Source organism: Mastomys coucha, unplaced genomic scaffold (genome assembly GCF_008632895.1).
Source record: "Mastomys coucha isolate ucsf_1 unplaced genomic scaffold, UCSF_Mcou_1 pScaffold22, whole genome shotgun sequence".
Taxonomy (NCBI): domain Eukaryota; kingdom Metazoa; phylum Chordata; class Mammalia; order Rodentia; family Muridae; genus Mastomys; species Mastomys coucha.
Window position 1 is genome coordinate 263,586,363 of NW_022196905.1, and position 24,134 is coordinate 263,610,496.

The window sequence follows — 24,134 nt, forward strand, 5'->3', positions numbered from 1 at the left end:
CGAGGCATGCAAGACCACCCTCATTCGAGAGAGGGGGAAACTGAGGCAAAGGCCAACATCTCCAGGTGCCACGCACCCAGCACATGCTGAGGGCATGAGTGTACACATGGGAAGCTGCTCAGTGGCATGGGGACCCAAGGCCCGCCTGTCAGTCGAGCTCCAGCCGCTGCCCACGCCAGGACTACACAGCACAGGTAGTCACTTAACGGCTTGGACCACAGCCTGGCACACTGAAAGCATGCGCGGCTCGGGGAGCGCGCCGGGCACGTCCTTGGACGTTGGAGAAGCCAGGACACAGACCGGAAGTATGTGCGGCACAGGGAGCGCGGCCGGAAACGTGCGCTGCTACAGGAGCGCGCCCGCCCGCATGCCCGCCAAGGCGATGGGGCGCACGGGCCGGAAGTGTGCGCGGCCGAGGGGACTCCGCGGCGGACGCAGCTCCCAGCTGAGGCTGCGTGAAGGCTCCGCTTCCGGCGGCGGCCTACTGCGACCAAGGTGGTCTGCGCTGTCACCCACGGGCTCTGCGCGGCGTCCGGCGACGGCCTTTCTTTCGCTGAAGTGGCCCGGCGGCTGCGGTCCCTGCGCGTGCAAGCCGAGGCCCCGCGGTCATGAACGGCAAAGAAGGTGTGGGGCCGGCGCGGGGAGGGAGGGGCTGGCTGCGCCTGGCGCCTGTGCTCCGCTGTCAACGTGCCATAGCACGCCCCCGGGGGTCCCTGCCCATCGAGAGACCTGAGCGCAGCCCGCCCGATTCCTGGGGTCTCGAGCCGCGTTTTGTACGGCCTCTGCACCAGTGCACGTGCCTGGGGGCCTGTGTGTGGCTGGGGAGGTCTGGCCCTGCGGGTACCGGGGGACGAAGGGGGCATAGCCTGGGCTGTGCCTAGCGCGTCATCGCAAGGGCTCCATCCAGCTCTTCTTTTCTATCTAAGGACCAGGAGGGTTCAGGAAGAGGAAGCATGACAACTTCCCACATAACCAAAGGAGAGAAGGGAAGGATGCCAATTTGTCTTCGCCGGTGATGCTAGCCTTCAAATGTAAGTTTCCATAAGGAGAATTAGAACTATGACAATCGAGTCTCCGTAGTGTTCAGGGATGGGGTGGGGTAGGGTGGGGTAGGGGGCCTCTAGTCCATGCTGATGTTAAGCTTAGTTTTCCTGAATGGTTTGTGCTGGTGCTAGGTCTGCCCCGAAAAAAAAAAATCTGTATTCTAAAAGTTCAGATATCAGGATAACTTGACCAAGTTAATAGACCAAGAATACCAGTGTACATGTGTGTACAAGATTTACTAATAGTTCCAGTTCTGTCCAAAGTGCTACCTCAAAATAAGTTTTGCCTGCTTGCCAATCTAGTAACCAACCTAACCCACACTAAATGTAAATATATATGCTAGTAAATGGTAGGTGTGAAGATGATGTTACAGAACAGTTAAGAATGTAGCAAATAATTCCATATTAATTAATATTTAATGCTTTCTTACTGGAAACTTTTTACTGTTTACTAATGTTAATATTTTCATAGACCATCATAGTCTAGGGCTTTAGGATATAGATGTTTGCCACATTGCATTCGTTAAAAGTAAGGCAAAGTAAAAACTGCTTCATAATTAGGAAGAGAGAATTAGGCTGTACCTTGTAAGGAGAAGGGTCCCAGCTAATGTGTGGACAGTTTTAAAAGAACACAGCACCTGCAGTGGTCTTCATAAGTGTGAGAAAGCCAGGTATAATTGAGCAGAGGGAGTTTTGACATGGCTGAATACTGAGTGAAACAAGCTAGTCATTTCCTGCATATTTGTTGTTTTCCTGTTTCTTTCTCTTCTGGGTGGATAGTTCTTTGAGCTTGATTGGCTTCTGACTTAGTGCTTTCATTACCAGCCCAGTGGACCATGTTCTCTTTGAAACCCAGCTCCAGTGGTTCCTTGGGCATGAGGGTTACCTTTATTCCATTTCCCACCTGTACTGGCTGGTTTTGTGCCAACTTGACATAGGCTGGAGTTATCACAAAGAAAGGAGCTTCAGGTGAGGAAATGCCTCCATGAGATCCAACTGAAAGGCATTTTCTCAATTAGTGATCAAGCGGGGAGGGCCTCTTGTGGTTGGCACCATCTCTGGGCTGGTAGTCTTGGGTTCTGTAAGAAAGCAAGCTGAGCAAGCCAGGGGAAGCAAGCCAGTAAGTAACATCCATCCATGGCCTCTGCATCAGCTCCTGCTTCCTGACCTGCTTGAGTTCCAGTCCTGGCTTCCTTTGGTAATGAACAGCAATTTGGAAGTGTAAGCTGAGTAAACCCTTTCCTCCCCTTGCTTCTTGGTCATGATGTTTGTTCAGGAATAGAAACCCCGACCAAGACACCATCCATTCACTCATGGAATCTTTTCTTTAACTCTTTTCTATGTATGTATTTATTATATCATTGTTATATTTTATTTAATTACTCATTTATACCTGTGTCTCTTTGAGGCTAGGAACTCTGTTTCATCCAACTTTGAATTTATTATATCAGACAAAATTCAGAGATGATGATGATCATCATCAATGTTATTACTGAGATCGGGTTGTATCAGCCCAGACTAGTCTCTTGAGGATGACCCTGAACTCCTCATCTTCCAGTCCCCATTCTGAGTGTTGGGGTTTGGAGGCCTATATGCCACCATACCCTTCTTATATAGGGAAAAGCAGAAAAGAAGATTACTTAGTGTGCCCACCTTGGGAAGAGGGGCAGAGAGATCCAGTGAGCCTTCAGTACATCTTCTGGGGATAGTTTTGTTGCAGTGCTGAACACTGAGCCCAGAGTTAGTGCATGCCTGGTGAGAACCTCCCAGCCCTGTAGTGCTGTTGCTAGTACTAGGAAACTAAACACTGATAGTGTTACTGTGAAGATGATAGTGAGGTAGCTTGTTGTATTCATTTACAAATCAGTGCCACTTTAAAACAGTTCACAGATTTTTCTAAAAACTCCCAGGGATTTCAAAGTTCTGTGGTTTTGTCTATCATGGATAGGATCGTGCCCAGTTACTCTGTTTTGAGAATTAGTATCCTGACCACTGCGTTCTGCTTGTTAAGTCTTCTGTGGAGGCAGGTGCCTACAGCATTGGCTGCATCTGCATTGTGTTCTTTCTGTCGCTCGGCTGGCCTGAGTAAAGAGTATGCATGCTCACGGTATCACAACATGTTCTAGCATTTCAGCAGGAGCTGGACTCGAGGCACGACAAATATGAGAGACTCGTGAAACTAAGCCGGGATATTACTGTTGAAAGTAAGAGGACAATTTTTCTTCTCCATAGGATTACAAGGTGAGTAAGTGTTTGAAAATTGTTATTTGAAAGGCTGCTGAGATGGCTTAGTGAGTGAGTAAAGGAGCTTGTCACCAAGTGTGGTGGCCTGAGATGGGTTTCTGGACCAGTGTTATGAAAAGCGAACTGACTTCTAAAAGTTGGCCTCTTATCTCCACACACAGCCTGGAACAGGAGAGCATGTACATGTTCCCCACTTCCAAATAAACCCAGGCTTCTGACTCCCACCCTCTACTCACACACACACATACATCCTGGAACACTAGAGCACTGTGTGCACGCACATACACATACATACACACACACACACAAAAATAGGCTACTGACCTCTACACACATCTTGGAATAGGAGAGCATGCATATACACCACACACACACACACACACAAATGGGCTCCTGATCTCTACACACATCCTGGAATAGGAGAGCATGCATACACACAACACACATGCACGCATACAAATAGGCTCCTGACCTCCACACACATGGAACACAAGAGCATGTACATACACAGATACACACATATATAAATATAATTTAAAAAAATAAAAATTGAGCTGGGCGGTGGTGGCACACACCTTTAATCCCAGCACTTGGGAGGCAGAGGTAGGCGGATTTCTGAGTTTGAGGCCAGCCTGGTCTACAGAGTGAGTTCCAGGACAGCCAAGGCTACACAGAGAAACCCTGTCTCAAAAAAACCAAAAAAAAAAAAAAAAAAAAAAAAAAAAAAAAAAAAAAAAGAAAAAAGAAAAGATTTTCTGATACATTGTAGTTATACATTTTATGTCTCAACAGATAGTAAGGAATAGATATGAGAATATATTTTGAATTTTAAGTAATATCAGCTAATCCTATCAGCTGCATTTTAAAATTAGGATTTGGGCCTGGAGCTATATCTCAGTGGTTAAGAGCGCTGGCTGCCCAGTCCCCAGAACCCATACAGTGCCTCACCACCATCTGCAGTTTTAATTCTAGGGCATCTGAAGTCTTCTGGCCTCCATGGGCAACAAACATACAGCTGATGCAGAAATGTAAATGCTGGCAAAAACCCATAAACATAAAATAATAATAAAAATAATTTTGTTTTTAAATGTGTTTGTGTATGTCTGTGGGTGTTTGCAGAAGGATGTCACATCCCTGGAGTTGTGAGCCACTCTGCATGGGTGCTGGGAAGTGAACTCTGGTCCCCCGTAAAAGTAGTATGTTACTCCTAAGTGTCAAGCCATCTCTCCAGCTCCCAAAAACAACATTTTAAAAATAGAAAGGAAAATTCTTTTAGTTTATGTAAAGATTTCATACTGTATGTGGATCACTTATTTACATATAATGTAATATGTATACACATATATATGTATATTATATGATATGTATAAGGATAGTCTGAGGAAAATATGCTAAGTTTTGGATTTTTTTTAGAGCCTATTACATTAAAGTATCAGTTGACATATGAATTAGATGTGAAAATACGGTTAATTTCTCATTCAGTTTTCAACTCATTGCAGTCTTGTATATTTCTGGTTCTTGTTATTCCTATTGTAAAATGGTGTGTCTGCTTTTGTATTCTTACAGTGTGCAATACCGTTGGCTGCTTAGTTCTTTAACAGATTCTCTTTGAGCCTGTGGCATTGCTTGCTTTGCATTTTCTCTCTCCAGGGGGACTCTCTTGGTTTTCTGGGGGAGGTTTCCTCTAGTGTCTGGGCTGGAAGAAGGAGGAGTGAGGTGACCCTGACCTGAGCAGAGTAGGACTCAGGGATGCTCAGCACAGCAAAGCTTTTTATCTCCTCATTCTCTCTGCTTCCTTCTACTGGGTCACTCCTCTGTTTCTCCATCCCGTGTGGGGCAGAGAGTGTCTGCTTCAGCTTGTGTCTACCTCCAGCTCCCCAGGAAGAATTCCAGGTGCCTCAAGAGAGGTGGATGTATCTTTGTTTAGGGAAGTACAGATGTAACTTACTGCGTTTTTACTATAAAAAATATTTGGAAGCATTCTGTTCCAATAACTTAAAATTCTTTGATTTTTTTGCGTGGTGATTGGACCGAGGACCTTGCACATACTGGCAAGTACTATCTTATTTTAACTATCATTTCGTTTCTGGCCATTGGCTCCATTGTTCATTGATTTTCTTTTTTGAGACAGGATATTAATGATCCTGTGTCCACCTTGTAAGTACTTTGATTAGAGACATTATAACCACACCAGCTTCCTTTAAAAACAAACCAAAGCAATGCTATATCTACTTTTAAGTTGGATTTCTTGTTTCTCTTGCATTTTAAAAATCAATTCTGGCAATTTATGACAGCTAGTGGGGGTGCCTATAAAATTGTTTATGTTTAATGATAGGTCTTGGTTCTCTTTCCTTTCTTGCTTTATCTGTTTCTGGTCCTTTGTCCTTTTTATTGTGATGCTGTTACTATCTGAGCCTTCTTTCTAGCCCTCTGTTGTCTTTGGAGCCATAGTCTCCTGCAGTCCAGCCTGAACTTAGGGTTCTTTTGCCTGAGCCTCTCTTATGGTTTGTACCACCATACTGGCTTCTGCCTTATTCTGGATTGAGTGTGTGTGTTTGTATGTAAGTGTGTTTGCAGGTGCACATGCTGATATCTTCTTCTGTTCTCTGACTTAGTCTTTTGAGATAGGGTTTTCACTGAACCTAGAGCTTGCTGCTTTGCCCAAACTGGCACTGAGCTCTAGTCATCTGTGTGGCTCTTCTGACCACAGTGCTGGAGTTAGAGAGGTGCAACACCATGGCTGGGTTTTTATTAGGGTGCAGGGATCTGAACCCAGGCCTTCAAGGTTCCATAGCGAGTACTTTACCCACTGAATTACATCCCTGAGTTCTGAACTGACTAATCTTTTTGTTTGTTTGTTTTAATTTTTGTTTGTTTTGTTTTTTTGTTTTTTGTTTTGTTTTTTCGAGACAGGGTTTCTCTGTGTAGCCCTGGCTGTCCTGGTACACACTCTGTAGACCAGGCTGGCCTCGAACTCAGAAATCTGCCTGCCTCTGCCTCCCAAGCGCTGGGATTAAAGGTGTGTGCCACCACCGCCTGGCGTTTGTTTTAATTTTTAATGACAGACAGAAACAAAAATATACCTAAAATCAAAGCTTCTGGAAAACCCATCTGTTTTCCTGCCTGGCCAAGCTTGTGTTTCAAAGCGTGACCTCTAAACACATTCTTGTTGACACCAGTTTTGTCCAAGGAGATATCCACAGAGTACCCTGTGGGCATGAGGTGGTTGTAGTTAAAACTTTCACAAAGGACTCGATCTTGGATCTCTTGGTGATTTTTCTTCTTGTCCATGACAGCTGTGACTTTTGGGGGATAATGGTCAATTCCAGCCACCAGGGCATGACTCTAGGGCAGTCTGAGGTGCCATTATCAATGTTCTTCATGATGATGGCTGTGCATCCGGAGTAGCATCTAGCTAGGACCAGCACCACTTTCCTGGGTTTCATGAACTTGTCCATTTCAACAACAAGCAGCTGGCACCAGCAGGAAGGAAAGGAGGACTATTTGCTTTTTCAGGACAGGGTTTCTCTGTGTAGTTCTGGCTGTCTTGGAACTCACTCTGTAGTCTAGGCTAGCCTTGGACTCTGAGATCTGCTTGCCTCTACCTTCCGAGTGCTAGGACTAAAGACATGTGCCATCACCATCTAGCAACTATTCTTTTTTTTAGAATTATTTTATGTATTGTTTACCTGTCAGAGGACAACTTTGTGGAGTGGATTCTCTCATTCCACTTGAACCTGTGTTCCACGAACCTAACCTCAGGTTATTTAGGTTTACATGGCATATGTCCCATTCCCGCAGTACCCTGCTCCCTCCTCGTGTGTGTGTGTGTGTGTGTGTGTGTGTGTGTGTGTGTGTGTGTGTGTGTGCATGGTTGCTTAATTACATGTGGTGTTTATCTCAACAGTCTGGATCATCTCTCTCAGTTAGTACTGGGCTAACTGAAACTTATGGATACCAGCCTCACAGTTGCCTTACATGCTTCTGTATGGCAGTAACGTGGTGAATTCAGGTCTGTGTTGATGTGCCTGTCAGCTCTTGCACTGCATTGGGAAATAACGGCTGCTCACCTGTCACTTTACCACAGGCTGTGCAGCTTATGTGCACAGGGGGCTTCCTTTCCCCACTAGCCCAGCTTTCTGTGCCCCCGTGGTCGTTCCTGTACCTCTGTATTACATCTGCAGGACTGATTTTATTCCAAACAGTGTGATTCAGGAAACAAGGAACAGATTGTATATTTGCCCCCGCAGTTACCATTTCTAATGTCATTTACTATTTGGCACATGGATTCCAATTTCCATCTGGAATGATTTTCTTCGTGCCTGAAGAACTTCCGTTCATTTCATACATCTGTAGTGTAGTGCTGATGAGTCAGCTCTTCCGGCTGCATGGGGATTGTTCTGCCTGCCCACTCTGTGTTCTTCTGTGGCCTCGAGTACCCAGCTACATGTTTGTACTTGTGTGCAGCGACCTGTACTCGGTTGCAGGCTTGGGGAAGTCCCTGTACAGTGCGGAGCTCTCAAACACTGTCTGCTCTGCAGCTCTCTCCTGCTCTCTGCCCTGCGTGTGAGGTCACGACCTTAGCTGTTCATGACCTCCTTAAACTTTAAACTTTTCAACTCAGGACTTTGGCTCCCTCTAGGTTTTTCCTTCCTACCTTGTCACAAGGAAACTCTTCCAAGCATTGAGATGGACATTGGGTGTGTCTTCACAACCGCAATTGTTGTGCGATTGTTGTCTTGCCTGATGTCCGTGTGCTTGAGTGCAGTGTTTGAAACCATTGTTTGCATGCTCTATTAATTTTTTTTGAGTTGTTTTAGGTGGAAGCAGCCAAGTCCAGAGGCTGATTGTTATGAATACAATTTTTCTTATCATTTTGGTCACATGGCTGATGTTTTCAAGGTTCCTAATCTCTTTATAGTGCTCCTGATATGGAGGAGATACTGACTGAGTCCGAGAGTAAGCTGGACGGTGTCAGACAGAAGATACTGCAGGTAGCCCAAGAGCTCGCAGGAGAGGACATGCACCAGTTCCATCGAGCTGTCACCACAGGTGAGTCTAAAGGGGCGCGCACCAGCGGGGTGAGTTCGCTTGTATTGATACCCCTCGAAGTGGTACTAATAGCTTAAAGAAACACCTGTGTGTGTGTGCACTTGCGTGCATGCCGCAGCCCATGTGCAGAGGTAAGAGAACAACTGTGGGAACCGGTTTTCTTCTACCACGTGGGCCTCAGTGTTGAACTTAGGACATAGGCGTGGTGGCAGGTGCTCTACCCACTGAGCCATCTGCTGGCTCAATGTGAAGAACTTTAAAGAGAAGTTCACATGGTCTCAGCTCAGTCTGGTCTCAGAGTCCCCAACAGCTGAGGTTGGCTTTGACCTCTCCGTTCTTCCATGGCATGGATAGTGCGCAGTACCTTGCCTGGCTTTACAGTGAAGTGTTAGACAGAAGCAGCAGTGGTGCCGATTCTCAAGCTCAGGGTGCAGCAGCCACATGGAGCTGCGTCTGTGACTGAGAAAGTTGCACTTAGGAAAATAAGCGTATTTATAGTGTGGACAGTAGGATGCTATAAAGAGCTGCTGATGTAATTGGTAACTATTTGTTTTGCTACTACTCCAAAAGGCTGTTCTTTTGACTTAAAGATAAAATAGATCTGGCTTTGAACTAAAGGAGTTCTGTGCTTATTAAGCAGACACAGTGGTTGCAGGCACAGTGTTTCCCTGAGAGGGCTGCCAGCACAGACAATAGCCTCATGGTTCAACAATGCACCTTGGCTGAGAGTAGACTGTGAACTGTCCAAAGGCACAGTGGGACAAGCACACGCACAATTAACTGCTTGGAATAAGCAACTTAGAACATTTCCATGTCTTCTTTTGTTGCTGTTGAGAAGTTAACAAGCTGGAGTATGCCCTGCATCTTAATAAAAAAAAATTTTTCATTTGTTTTAGCTTAGTCTGTATCATGGATACTTACCATGTTTTGAGATGTTTACATGTGTAAAATAATTTGCTTAGCTCCCGAGTAATGTTGTGATTATTTTATTCAAGAATGTGAATGGTGGGTTAGCTGAGTGTCTGTGGTCAGCTAGAGGGTGTTGTTTTCTGAAATAGATAATCGTCTACATTGCTTGCCTGGCCTTGAAGTGGGTACAGAGTGTCCATTCTGCCTCAGTGGTGTGAGCCATTGCTGATTGTTCTGGAGCTTCCTTACCCAGTCATTCTTACTTATAGCCACAGCTTTTGCTTTTGTGGTCCCCTAAATTATTTTTTGCCACTAATGAGTAAGGAAATGGAGGCTTCAGGAGAGTTTTGACAAAGTTCACATTGGTCTCTTTGACAACTTTGGTCTCTTTTCTTCCAGATTCAGTTTTAACCTGCTGACTTGAGCATCAGATAAAACCCAGCACAGGATTAACACTCCCTGGGTGTAAAATAGCTACAATTTAAAATTGTGTTTAAATGGGAGGTGACACAGTGAACACTTTGGGGACTGTCTTAATAGAGTTTCATTGCTGTGAAGAGACCAGGGCAACTCTTATAGGAATAACATTTAACTGGGGCTGGCTTACAGGTTCAGAGGTTCAGTCCATTATCATCAAGGCAGGAGCATGGCAGCATCCAGGCAGGCATGGTGCTGGAGGAACTGAGAGTTCCACCTCTTGTTCCAAAGGCAGCTAAGATTGGCTTCCAGGCAGCTAGGATGAGGGTCTCAAAGCCCACGCCCACCGTGACACACCTGCTCTATCAAGGCTACACCTACTCCAACAAGGCCACACCTCCTAATAGTGTCACTCTCTGGGCCAAGCATATACAAACCATCACAGGGATTTAGTAAGAATGTTCCATGCTACAAACTTCAGTGGTAACTACTGCGAGCTTTAGAAGAACCTCGTTCAGCATTTTGTGCTTAAGCATTTGTACAAAAACCCAAGTAGACTTGTTTTCTAGATGGATGTCTGGTGTGCACTAGTGGATGCCCACCCTCATGAGGGTATTTTAGTCCAGTTTCTCTTTTGTTTCTAGACATTCCTTTGCTTTTCTGAAATCCTGCTTCAGAAAGTTGACATTTCACTCTGAACATTGTGTTGATAAGGATGACACTGGTTCTGAAGGAAATCTCTAGCAACCAGGAATTCACTGTCTCTTTGGAGTCGTCTCATCTGCACATCTCTCATAAACAGGATTGTACAAAGTCTTTCATATACTTTGATGATGGTTTCAGGGTTTCTCTGGGTGGTAGCATACACCAGTACTTTGTTATGGTGTGCTCAGGAGCAGATAAACCACATTCTGCTGTTCAGGTGATGCGAGCTGGAGTGTTTCCACCTTTGGTTCTTGTGAGGGATGCTGCTGTTCACACCTGCCTACAGGTCTTTGTATGAGCATAACTCCTGTCCTCTGAGGCTTATACCTGTGGTAAACAATTTTCTAAGAAAATTAAAATCTGCAAAGCAAGTTGAGCTCTCTCAAGTGTTTACTCTTGGACTAGGTTTGGCGTGAAATCAGGTTGAATGTGTGTGGCTCCGGTATAAAGAGAATGAAAACAAGGAATCCGAAGCTTTTAGTTGGGTTTCTCTATGTATGTCCTAATGGGGTGAAATGAAAAAGAACAAATTACATAAAAGCAACCTCCAGAGTTCTCTCTTACTGGAAGCAGAATCTGTAAATAATTCCTTTTGGATTTCCTCCAAGGTAGATGCACAGGGAAGGCATTGTTCAGAGTACAGCAGTGGGCTGAAAATTTTCACCTTGGGGATTATACACTGAAAATAGCGGATGTCCTTTTCATCAAGTTGAAACATAACTTGTTTAAACACCCTTTTACCTACATGAGACGCAGAGTGCTGCTCAGTGTCTGGGGCCAGGTGTCCTTGAACTCTTTGTGAGATAGCACAAACATTGATTAATTAATTAATTAAAAAATTTTTTTTTGTTTTTATTTTGGAGAGTGGGTCTCATGTAGTCCAGGCTGGCCTCCAGCTCAAGATATAGCTGAGGCTGGCTTTGAACTTCTGATTCTCTTGCCTGTATCTCTGAAGACCTAAGAACACAGGCCTCTGCCCATTGCCCAGCTGTGACAGGTTTTGTTCTTTGTCTTTTTTGATTGAGACAGTTTTGTAATCCAGGCTGGCCTGAATTTATATATGGTTGAGGCTGGATAAGAATTTGGGGCAGTCCTGCCTTAGACTCCAGAATGTTGGAATGACACTGGTGAGCCACCATGCATGCCTAGGAGATCTCTTTCTGATTTTTCTGTTTTACAAAAGAGCTGGTGTTTAAGAGAAAACATAGCAGTAGACGCCTAGGGGTTCAGCGCAGAGAGTGCTGTGGGGGACTTAGTGGGTGTAGGTGCTTGGGCCTAGGATCCATGACTTGAGATTGACCTGTTCAACTATTTGTACGTGTTTGACATTGGTGTGTCATGGTGTTGCATAGCTGTCACCCCTGGCCGCCTTCCATGGAGAAGCTATACCTGTTGTGGTTTATGCCTTTCCACTATATTCTTATTTATTGTATATCTTTCCCAAAACACAATTCTTAATTAATTCTGTAATGTTTACAAATGGAAGTCCCTCATTTAATTTTTTTTTTGTTGTTGTTGTTGTTTTGGTGTTTTTGAGACAGGGTTTCTCTGTGTAGCTCTGGCTGTCCTGGAACTCACTCTGTAGACCAGGCTGGCCTCGAACTCAGAAATCCGCCTGTCTCTGCCTCCCAAGTGCTGGGATTAAAGGTGTGCGCCACCACCTCCCAGCTCATTTAATTATTTTATGCTTGTTACACCCAAGGCACTTAGTAGTGATTAGGACATGTGACCTAGGTCACCATCCCAGGTGATATCCTTGAGCCTTGGTGCCTTCCCCCAGCTGATACAGTCTGCATGGGCATCCACCACACCACACTCTTACCCTGCTAGGTGATAATCAGCTTCCCACTTTTTTATGGCGACACTCTTGTAGTTTAGTGCTTATTCCTGGTCATCTTCTTTGTTCTTTTTTTCAGGACTGCAGGAATACGTGGAGGCTGTCTCTTTTCAACACTTCATCAAAACTCGTTCATTGATCAGTATGGAAGAGATTAACAAGCAGTTGACGTTTACAACAGAAGACAGTGGGAAAGAGAGCAAGACTGTGAGAATTTAAAATCATGTTTCAGTTTTATCGTATGATTTATACAACAGCGTAATGATTGGTGGAGACTTCACCTTTCTGAAGCTGGGTTTGCTAGGGCTCCACAGGGAAGCTAGGTCTAAGTGTCTCCACTAGTGACAGACAGAGGCATGGCTTCAGACAGTGAGGAAGTCAGCACATTGCATCCGAGGGCTTAGAATCTGGTCTGTGCACTTGGCATCCCCAGTGCTGTTTGGGGTTTGTACAGGGACCCAGGGTGTGTCCGCCTACCTCAAAGGGCTTTATGGAAGAGGTTGACTATCAAAGGTTTTTAATGAAGTGGTGCTTGTTTAGCTGGGTTCATTGTTGAAGTAGTTGTCACATGGCGAGAGCCAATTTATCACTTTTCATAAACTACAACTGCCCAGCTCTTCTGAGAAATCCTGTTACATTTTGACTTTTAAGAAGTACTTCTTTCCCCTTTTAGATTTGAAAATATGACATTCAGGCAACTAGGTGGGCTTTTGATCTCTTCTCTGACATATATTAGGATAAATACTACCCTATGGATAAAGTAACTGTTAATAATTATAGTTTTTTCCTTTTATTAATTTTTAAAAATATGAATTGGAGTCAGGATAGGTGGACAGAGAAACTGTTAGAAGTCAAGATGGCACAAATGTGAAAGAAAATGTTAGAGTTGCCAAAGAGCTTGATTTGGCATGACTGGAAACCCTCCTCTAATGAACCCATGTCTGCTCAGCTTTCACCTTGTTCTCTATTTTGTTAGGGACTGACTGAGACACGAGGCAGTCGTGGCTTTGGTTCATTTACCTGGGTAAATTTCAGGGTAGAATCACAGCGAGAAGTGACCAGCTTCATGCAAGCAGCTCCTCTCTAGTTCATGGAGCAGGACAGTGGGGAGAAGGCAGGTTGAGTGTGCGCTGTTTCAGGACATTGGAGATTGTGACCCAGATCCACATCTCACATGAGCTGAGCCTGTGTTCACAAAGAACTTTCCCTTCAGCACTAGGTTATTAGTGCTGAAAATACTGAGAATTTGATAAAACAATTTCCTTTTAACGTGGCTTGTGAGAATATTGCCAAAATCATTTTAATAAACACTATGACAGTTACAGACATAGGAAAGTAGAGGGGATGCTCCCTGGAGATACATTAGCTCATGTACCAGGACTTGGATAAAGGAACAGGAGTTAGCATTCCCTGTGTTTGTCTTGTCCAGTAGTTCTGCTAAAACCATTTGAAAGTACATTAACAATGTCATCCTCCTAAACACTCAAGTGTTCCTCTCAAAACCTGTACTTTAAGCAAAATCTTCCTTACTAATAATTTTCAGAAAGCAGAATTTATTTTGACAAATTTTACTTTAAATTTGTTTATGCCTGTTTCTCTAAAATCAACTTAGAACCATTACCCCTCTGTGTAATAACAAAGACCATTATTTTATGAAATAGATCCTTTTAAGTGGCATTTGAAATGCATGCCTCTCATCTCCCACAGCCTACTGTTTGCTGTATATACATGCATATCTCCTGGTCTTGGCTCACAGAAAACCCAGACACCTTTCTGGTGGCTTTCAGGAGCGTCAGAAGGGTAGGGAGCAGGCTATGGGCTTTCTCTTTCTGTCCCTAAGCAGCTCTTTGACCCCTTCTATGCATCAGGCCTTAACATGACTTCCATTAGCTCCTCAGACACTGCATGGTTCTTTCTTGGATGCCCTTTAAGCCCACTGCCCAGAATGTGCTTAGAGCTTCACCTACCGCATTCCACACATAGTGTTCACAACTCACGCCTCACTGCTAGAAAGAACCTGATGGAGAGAAAGGCACATGACGGGTGGTGGTGACAATAGCAGCTGGCATTTACGGAGTGTGTTCTTGGGTTGCACGTTATGCCAAGAATTTAATGAATATTGTCTTATTTAATCCATAAAAGGCTTCTGTAGTAGGTAACATAATCCTGTTTACTGGGGAGGAAACGAGGGTTAGAGGGAGATAAAAACCTTGCCAAGAGGCAAGTATCTTATGAAGTAAAGGCCTGGGAGAGGTAGGAGGAGAGTCAAGGTCATTTGGAAGTTAAGTTCACTGAAGAAGAGAGATAATTTTGACACTGGGGGATAGAAGGTGAAGATGGGCGTGGATGTAACACAGATGAGGTGGAGATGGGCGTGGCTGTAGTACAGGTGAGGTTGCTTTGGTAATAAAGATAGCAGGAACGTAGGCAGTGCTAGGTAATTGGCAGATGAGTGGATCTGCAAAATAAGCTGGATTGTTTCCTGAAACTGAAAAGTGGGGATTGAGTAGGGCACAGAAGAGAGTTCCCGAAGCTTGGAATAGTGTTTGAAGAGGCTGCACTGAAAGACATAGGAGGAAGAACTGCAGTGTTTGAGGAGGGGCCTGGAGAGATGGAACAGGCTGGGTTTTCAAAGTTCAGTTCCTAGCTCCCACATGGAGGTTCACAACCATCTGTACCTCCAGTTCCAGGGGCTCTGATGCCTTCTTCTGGCCTCCACAGGCTCCAGGCATGAACCTGGTGCACAGAGGTACATGAAGGCACAACATGGATACACATAAAATAATAAATAAAACCACTGCAGCCTAACTAAGATGTCCGGTGGCTACCCTGCAGCAGACCAGACTCCACAGTCTGGAGACTGCCGTGGTTACTGTTACTCAGCTCACTTGGACCTGCTGCTCAGTGTAGAGCTGACATGGAGAATGAGTCCTAGGAGATGGAGGCGCTGGCAGGAGCTGGGTGCAGGTGCAAACTATGGCAGTGGAGAGTAGGGAAGGAGATTCAGGCTGAAGGAGGCAGCGTTGTAATCACTGATTGATAGTGATTGTCACACAGTGGGGGCAACTCTTCCTTAGCAGGTGTCTACTGTGCTTGGCAAGGGAAGCTGGACACAGCTGGTCTTCTATTGGTGGTATTTGATTATTCTAATACACCCAAGCCATCTGGCTCAGCTCCTTACCCAGCATATGGTGGATTCCTTGTGTCCTGCCATGTAGTTAACTCATGGGAAAGATCTGTGTGCCTGACCTGCTGTTGATTTCAGTACTTTATGATTGTGATGCCTGATGTATTCACTTTATCACAGTGTTTTCTTTGTGTGTATGTGGCTTTCTTTTTTGTCTTTTACCAGCCTCCCTCTGAAGGACAAGATAAGCAGCTAGTTACATGGAGACTGAAGATCACACCTGTTGACTACCTGCTGGGAGTGGCCGACTTAACTGGAGAGTTGATGCGGATGTGTATTAACAGCGTGGGGAATGGGGACATTGACACCCCCTTTGAAGTGAGCCAGTTTTTACGCCAGGTTTATGATGGGTTCTCATTCATTGGCAACACTGGGCCCTATGAGGTCTCTAAGAAGCTGTACACCTTGAAACAGAGCCTGGCCAAAGTGGAGACCGCTTGCTATGCCCTTAAAGTCCGGGGCTCCGAGATTCCTAAGCACATGCTGGCAGACGTGTTTTCAGTTAAAACAGAGATGATTGATCAGGAAGAGAGCATTTCTTAACCCCACTCTGCTCCTGAGCGACCAGTTGGTGAGACTGTTCTGAGTGTGCATCTGATCTTATTGTGGCTTCTGTAGATGTTTCCAGTTGTACTAGTTTGAAGTTGTATACAGCTGTATATAAGTTTGTCCACAGGGATGTTTCTTACACTCACGTGCATTTGCATACAGTGTTTGTATATAGGCTTGCTCTATTGTTGTGTGAACATGCTTCCGATTGCACTTTCTGCCACACCTACTTCAGTTCACTTTGAACTTGGAGTGACATTTTGGGTGGAAGGAAGTCTCTTAAGTGGGTGACTCTGTATATGGAGAAAAAAGTGTAGTGAAACTTCTGGAGTGAGCTTCCTGTTTAAGTTCCCCAGCAGTATCACAGCAAGCCTTTAAAGGGGCCCAGTATGTGAAACAACAGTTTAAATCTGTAAGCTAGCAATATTTTTTAAGTGCAAGTTTTGGTGGTATTACAACACAAATTCACTTAAAATTTAGGTCAAATTTAGGTCATTTTGAATTCATATGAAGCAGTTTTCCTGAAGAATTGATGGTTTTCCAGATGTTCATTTCTCTACTTTGTCTTTTCCTTTCTCACAAGTGTGGGAAGGAGCTGACACTGGTCTTCACTGGTGATGCTGAGTAACTAACTGCACACTTATGTGTAGGCTGTGAGCAGCCAGACCCTTTGTCATGTGTTAGGTGTGGTGCGCTTTCCTACCCCAGCCGTCCTGGGACCGACCCACAGAGTACCAGCCACAGCTCTAGGAGTGCCGACAACTCAAACCTTTACACTTGTCCCTTGGTGTTAGCTAGTGATGTTGCCAAAGAAAATGAATCGTGTATAATTCAGCAATAAGACAATTGCCAACATAGGAGGGAGCACTGGGCGTGGGTTCACCTCCCAGTCAGTCACAGTCATCTGTGGTGAAAGCCTGGCCTGTGGTAGCCTGCGGCTGACACCGCAACATGCTCTCAACTAGTTCTGTGACTTTTCACAACTTAGATACTGGGCTTTATTTTTGGAAAGAATATCTATTTGTAAGGCTGGATCTTTGAAAGTGTAATTTTCCAAAAATTATCACCAAAAGGAAAATAAAATGTGTACATGCCTGATAAGTTAGACTCGTTTGTCCTGGTGATAATGAGGCTTGGCCTCCCTGTAGTGAGATAGACTGCTGCATTATAGTCAGTCCTGTTACCTGCTCTGTCTATTTTTTTTTCAGCTACTTCTAGTGGAATTTATAATGTTAAAATAAGGGATTGAAGAATGTTTTACAGAAATTTAAAGCAAACTTTAAATAAAATATTAAAAAACAGAAGCTTGCTGGTTTAAGATTTTAAGTTACATTGTATATTGTGCACCGCAGTGTGTAGAGGTCAGAGACAGCTTGTACAGATCGGTCTTTCTGTGCACTGTGTGGTGCTGGGGACACGCTGGGCTGTCAGGCTGGGTGATAAGGGCCTTTTCATCTAGCTAAGTAATTTCGTGGCTCCCAGAGTCTATTGTTTTGATAGCATTTAGAAATATGTAGTAAATTTAATAATGAAATTTTTGGGTAAAATGGGAAATCTAAGATAGACTCGGGTAATGTGGAGGTCTGGTTCCCCACCCCACCCCCTTAAACCCTGAGATGAGGAGATGTCCAAGTGGTATGACTCAACCTGAAATGTAGACAAGGACTTCCCTTTTGTCTCTGTGGTCTTCATCCCTCAGTGACTCTCTTAGGGTTGCCTGGGTTTTCAGACATGGTAGGGATACTTCAGAAGTGGACTTCTTGTGTTCTCTCAGGTTAAAAATAAGCTCATATGATCACAAGAAAAACATCCTTCATAGCACTCCGACTGAGACTAGACGATATCGCTGTCTCTTTAAGCCAGTTCCTGGAAGGGAAGATAATACTAGCCTAACACCCTAAATGATTTGTTGGGGGTGGGGGGGTTGGGGGGGTGGGTAACAGAAACACTAGAAAGCCAGGCTTCAGAGGAGCAGAGAAATGGCCTATGGCATAATCAGCAGCGCCTCCTGCAGGCGACTGAGCACCAGTGCTCCTGCTGTGTTCTTTGTGCAGTGGGCGGGTCGGGGGGCTCAGTTTAAATTGTGTGTGACAACACCATTTGTTTTGGTGGGCTTTCTGTTTATCACAAAAAGGAACAGGTTCAAGGGCTGGTAGGATGGAACCTCACAACCAGCATCTGATCCCTGAAACCCACATGGTGAGAAGAGAGAAACTGGTCACGGGGCAACTGACAAGTCCCCCCCCCTCCCCAAACAAAATAAATACAAAGGTAATTAAAAAAAGAAAAAAGAAAAGAAAAAAAAAAGCAAGTCAGGGTCTCATGGCAAGTTGATGACTAAATTTTGAAATGCAAGTGGATTATTTCTTTTCAGTTGTGATTTCTTGTGTCTCTTAAATGCATAGTTTTCACAGAGAATCTCAGAGCTTTGGTCATCCTCAAAGGAGATCGATACTTAAGTGAGAGATTGGCAGAGCGGCTCCACGCCCCTTTATGAGACTAATGTTAGAGTCGAAGATACTGTATGAAATGGAAAGGACACTCCATGCAAACGGGGCCAAGAGAAAGTCTGATTGGTCTCTGATAGCAGATACAGTAGACATAATTTTTATTTCTGCAAAGAAAGAATAGCATTTTATGTTAAGTTCAATGCAATATTATATAACAGCTCAAAAGAAAACTGCTAATAAGTGGTGTCTCTGTGTGTCTGTGTGTGTGTATGCGCATGCACGCATGTGCGAGCTCGCACGGGTACATATGTATACACATACACATGCATGAGGTAGCCTATGTAGTCCAGGCTGGCTACAAACCATGATCCTTTTGCCTTAGCCTTCCAGACTCTGGGGTTATGCACTACCAGTGTTACATTTTTAAGGCATGTAAATCCCATTGAGGAAATGTTTCCCAATGTGTTCTTTGCTTCATTAACAGAATCACTTTTTAATTTGGAGATTAGAAACTGGTTATTTTCTGGATATACAGAGTCTGTGTTTCAGTAGAAATGTACTTTGTAGTTCATAATTTACCATCATAATGGTCAGGGACATATTCTACAGGATCCCATAAAAAAGCCCACCTACCAGTGGTGTCACCTGGATTTATAAGCACACTATACACAACAGCATCACTGCCCCTAGACACTTCTTAAAGCGTGGATCAAGTGATGCCCAACTCTGTGCCATCTTAGCATTCAGGGTAAAGGTTTTTTTTCTGGAAGAAGACTTTTTTTTTCTAAGCATCTATTTTTTTTTTTTTTTTTTTTTTTTTTTTTTTTTTTTTTTTTTTTTTTACGATTTATTAAGTACACTGTAGCTGTCTTCAGACATACCAGAAGAGGGCATCCGATCTCATTACGGATGGTTGTGAGCCACGATATGGTTGCTGGGATTTGAATTCCGGACCTTCAGAAGAGCAGTCCGTGCTCTTAACTGCTGAGCAATCTCTCCAGCCCTGGAAGAAGTCTTAATTTGTAACTTTTTTCAGTAATCTTGAAAAACAAAGTTCCTCCTTCATAATGTGTTGCTTTAAAAAGTGTGAAGGCAGAAACAATAGAGAACTGGTGAGCTGGCGCAGCAAAGGGCACAAATGGAGATGAATTAAACATTGTGGGACGGAGGAAGTAGCTCAGGTAGAGCTCTTAGCACGTGCAAGGCCCTAAGTTCAGAAAACCAAGAACCAAAACCAAATCCATGACAGAACAATGCCTGGGGAACATGAAACACAGGAGTCCAAGAATTTCTTCCATATCTCTGCCTGTCTTGTCTGCCTAACACAGGCATGGGTTCATAAAACACATAACACACATATAATCACACATACACACACACACACACAAAATCGTTTCTCTGGGACACCTATTAGTATGTCCATTTGTGTATGACCAAAGAACAGCCAAGCCACTTCAAATGGCAGAATCCTGATGGTGTGGATCTGTCAGGAAAGAAGAGCTGGGCTACCCAACTTAGAACCAACCAACTGGGGCTGTGGTCATGGGGCAGGTGAGGGACACATGGTAACCTCTAATAATCACCTTAAGAGTTACTCAGGGAACAAGGGCTTTAGGAATAGCACATTTTCCCCTCCCTATGCAATGTATATGTTTTATTTTTTATATATTTTATAAATTAGGTGTATATGTATGTGTGTGTGTTCTTCCTTTTAACTCTGTCATTATAGAGTATGGTGTTTTCATTTAGACTTCAAATTGTAGAGTGCCAAAGGCAAACTGTTGCCTTGAAGGAGGAGTGGGCACCATAGAAATGGACCTATCGACAGGCGGTGGTGGCACATGCCTTTAATCCCAGCACTTGGGAGGCAGAGGCAGGCAGATTTCTGAGTTCGATGCCAGCCTGGTCTACAGAGTGAGTTCCAGGACAGCCAGGGCTATACAGAGAAACTCAGTCTTGAAAAACCAAAAAAAAAGAAAAAGAAAAAGAAAAAAAAAAGGCCTATCAGGTAGAAAGCCCCTTCTTGTCCCCCTTTCTCCACTCTCCCATTGTATCAAGGACAGGTGCAAACCTCATGTGTAAACACAGTATGATATTTAGAAGCTCCACTGTGCACTAAGTGTGTGAGCACAAAAGACCAAATTGGTAGACCACATGGTGGTGTCTGTTGGTTGGTTTTAGACCCTTCCAGTTCCTGCTAAGGAGGTTGGAGTCTTGGGGATGCAGCTGTGTGACTCGCTCGCCTTCAGTGTTTTACCTGCATTGGAACAAAGGGACCCCAGACCAACACTAGGGCTGGCATGAGCAGATGGCATACGTGAGGGTTCGCAGGAGCCTCTCTGTTCTGCTGCTCACCTGCTCAGGCTACAGGCAGCAGAAGTCATGACCTGGGTTTCCTGTAATTCCTGCAACCTTGCTGACTTCCTGCCCTTGCTGGCTGCCATCCCAACCTTCCTTCCCTCCAGCGCTTACACTGTTTGGAAGCACCTGTGTTAAGTCCTTTCCTGGGTAGGCTTTCTGTTTTCCTAAGTGAATGTGACTGCAAGGTTGCCCTTGTCACACTCGAAATACAAACGGTCTTAGGCATAACCAGGAAAATGCAGATTTCAGGATTTGGTGTCCCTGTATCAAGTGGGCCAAGATTTGATGTTCAAGAAGGCCATGCAGATGTGAGAAAATGGACTCTCTGTGAATGCTTTAGGTCGCACCATTCTCAAGACCTGTGTAAAAGAGCCAGCATCATGGGTGAGAAAGTTATTGAGGATATTGAGATTTTGAAACACACACACACACACACACATGCATACACACATATGCACAAATACAAATACATAGATGTAGGCACATACACATTTACATATCTGTATACACATGTACACATATACACAAGCATACAGATACACATTTACACATTAGTACATATACATAGACACAGATATGCACATACACATTTAACACACATGATATACATACGCAGATATACATACACACACCATAATGAGACAAGTCATCATGACAACAGGCAGAGCTTGTTTCTGAGTCTTCAGAAGAGACTGTTGTTAACCTGATTCTTCTCACTTATGGTGTCTCTGGAGGCTGCTCTAATCCACCATTATCCCTGAAGTCTGTCCTCTTTCCAGCAGTTTTCTGATTAGATTGTCCTCCTTCACCCCAACACATATATACTGTCTGTATTTACATATTTTAGATACATGCAAAATATGTAGGCACATGCACGGTTGTACACAGAAATAGTTATTGCTAATTAAGGATTAGAATTTGTACTCATTTATTTTTTTTCCTGGATGATACCATCAGAACAGATTCACAGATAAATTAATTTACATGGGGACCTGTATGCTTACACAGCTGATGTTTAATACCCTAGGTGCCGTGAAGCAGCTGGATCTGTTATAGTGTGTTTAAGGATTATACAAAATTGTTAGCTGGGTATTGTGGCTCTTGCCTTTAATCTCTACGTTTAGGAGGAGGAAGCAGGAGAATTGCTGTGGATCTGAAGCCAGCCCAGGCTAAAGAATGAGACCTTGCCTAGGACAAACAAAAATAATTAATAAAAAATCTGTATTATTGTAAACAACATCGACACAGACATTCTCATAACTGCATCTGACCTTATTTTCCTGGCATAAGTCACTGAAAGTCAAATAGCCAGGTGACACAAGTGTTTTTGTTACCTAACTGAAAAATTGGATTTCTTCTGAACACTTAGGAGCCAGATTCCCTCTTTTAAAGTCATTGTTCCTCAGATAAGTGTTTACAAGTAAGCGTCTCTTCCCAGAGCTGTGGGTCCCGCCCTGCAGCTTCTCCCTGCTGTTGCTGTGCGGTGCTGGGCACGACTCCCCAGTTAGTCAACCCTATCAGCACTAATGGGAAGCATCCCACGTGCTCTGAAGCATCAGTACGTGCTCTGGAGGAGAAAGACTCCTCGTGATTACTTTCCAACATGGGAAACAGAGCGTGTGTCTCGGACTATGGCCCCATTTGCCAGCACCCAGCCCCATCCTGACTAGAGGAGTATGACATTAACAGATGTGAATTACTTAATCTTCATCAGCACTGTGTCAGGTGACAGCGTCACCACGGGGGTCATTAGAACTGAAGCACAGAACTCTTCTGGCATGGGCCAACGGTAGAAAACAGTGCTTCAGCCTTGCGTTCCACACACGGTCTACCCAACAGCTTCTTCAGCTGTTCAGAGACGGGCTGCACCAGAAATCTGTAAAATGGAATTGGCATCTTCAAGCATTTTGTGGAGTTCTCTCTTTTTTTTTTTAATTTTTTTATTATTTATTATATGTAAGTACACAGTAGCTGTCTTACACTTTTTCTTCTCTCTCTGGCCCCACTCACTCCAGCCCCACTCGCTCTGACCCCGCTCGCTTTGGCCCAAAGATGTATTCATTTATTATATGTAAGTACACTGTAGCTATCTTCAGATATACCAGAAGAGGGCATCAGATCTCTTTATGGATGGTTGTGAGTCACCATGTGGTTGCTGGGATTTGAACTCAGGACCGTCTGAAGAGCAGTCAGTACTCTTAACTGCTGAGCCATCTTCTCTCCAGTCCATGGAGTTCTCTCTTAATATAAAATTAATAGCTTAAAACTCTCTAGCTTAAAAACCTTGACAGGAGACGTAAAAAAAGATCCCCAGCAAGTTGTTCACCTTGTGTTGGGTTTCTCGTGGCATTGCAATTATAACTATCTACAGGTATGCATTTACTTTCAGATACTCATGTTTCTGCATCTAGGAGGAAACACCACCAGATGCTGTAAAATTGTTAGCAATTTTAAAAGTTAAAAGGAGAAATCTTGCTGGGCCTAGTGACATACACCTTTAGTCCCAGCACTTGGGAGGCAGAGGCAGGCTGTGAGTTTGAGGCCAGCTTGGCCTACAGAATGAGTTTCAGGATGGATAGACAGATATCTTTGGGCTGGTGAGATGGCTCAGCAGTACCTACATGGTGGACGGAGAGAACTGATTTCCAGAAGTAATCCTCTAATATTCAGATGCCAACTATAGTGCATACAGTACACATATGCTCCCACACAAATAAAATGTAAAAGAAAAAGTCTAGTGTAAATCTTCACAAGCGAGCAGTCGATCACCTAGGAGAGCAGCTGCTGTGTGCTTGTTCAACCTGCTAGGTTTGCGAGTATCCTTGGACTTTTCTCATGTTGTAAACTTTGCTCAATTGTATAAAAGGTGACTCCTTTAAGTTGAGTAGAGATGGGGATGCAGAGAGGGCTTCACAGTGAATCTTGGAGTTAAGGAGAGAACACCCACAAGCATCTGTCCAGATGAGAAGCTCAGCTGAGGCAACACGGGACATTACACACCACGGACCATGTCTTCGGTCACATTAGACTGAATGCGTATGTTTACTCCCCAGTGAGATCTCTCCACTTTACCTCATTTATTCTCAACATATTATCTTTTTTGTTTTGTTTTGTTTGCTTGTTCAATAGGGGTGAAGTGGAAACTTCAGGGTTTTTTGCAAAGTCAGTTGTGTTAGATGTTGTTTTGCTGGGGCAAACATGTAAAAGAATGTTTTCCTGAAGTTGACGTAGGTGAAAGACTAAGGCAGATTCATGAAGGAACGTTTCACTGAAGCAGACACAGGAGAGAGGATATTCTGCTAAAGCAAATACGTGAAAGGACTCATGATGAAGGATTCTTCACTAATGACATGCATGTATTGGTTCGCCTTACATTGTGT

General features: G+C 44.0%; 1 protein-coding gene across 1 annotated transcript; it reads left to right on the forward strand.

Annotated features, from left to right (window-relative positions):
- The first annotated feature begins 367 nt into the window (after nucleotides 1-367).
- Nucleotides 368-17,247, forward strand: Tsnax (translin associated factor X). The gene is made up of 6 exons (XM_031341818.1): nucleotides 368-624; nucleotides 927-1,031; nucleotides 3,170-3,284; nucleotides 8,209-8,339; nucleotides 12,287-12,414; nucleotides 15,560-17,247. The coding sequence occupies exons 1-6, from the start codon at nucleotides 609-611 to the stop codon at nucleotides 15,935-15,937; spliced, it is 873 nt and encodes a 290-aa protein (XP_031197678.1). The 5' UTR covers nucleotides 368-608; the 3' UTR covers nucleotides 15,938-17,247.
- Nucleotides 17,248-24,134: the final 6,887 nt, after the last annotated feature.

Excerpts from the sequence above, each read along its gene's own strand:
- Tsnax (XM_031341818.1), top strand. Across the intron at positions 1,032-3,169 it reads GGTGATGCTAGCCTTCAAAT|CATTTCAGCAGGAGCTGGAC; the intron begins GTAAGTTTCCAT and ends AACATGTTCTAG. Across the intron at positions 12,415-15,559 it reads GTGGGAAAGAGAGCAAGACT|CCTCCCTCTGAAGGACAAGA; the intron begins GTGAGAATTTAA and ends GTCTTTTACCAG.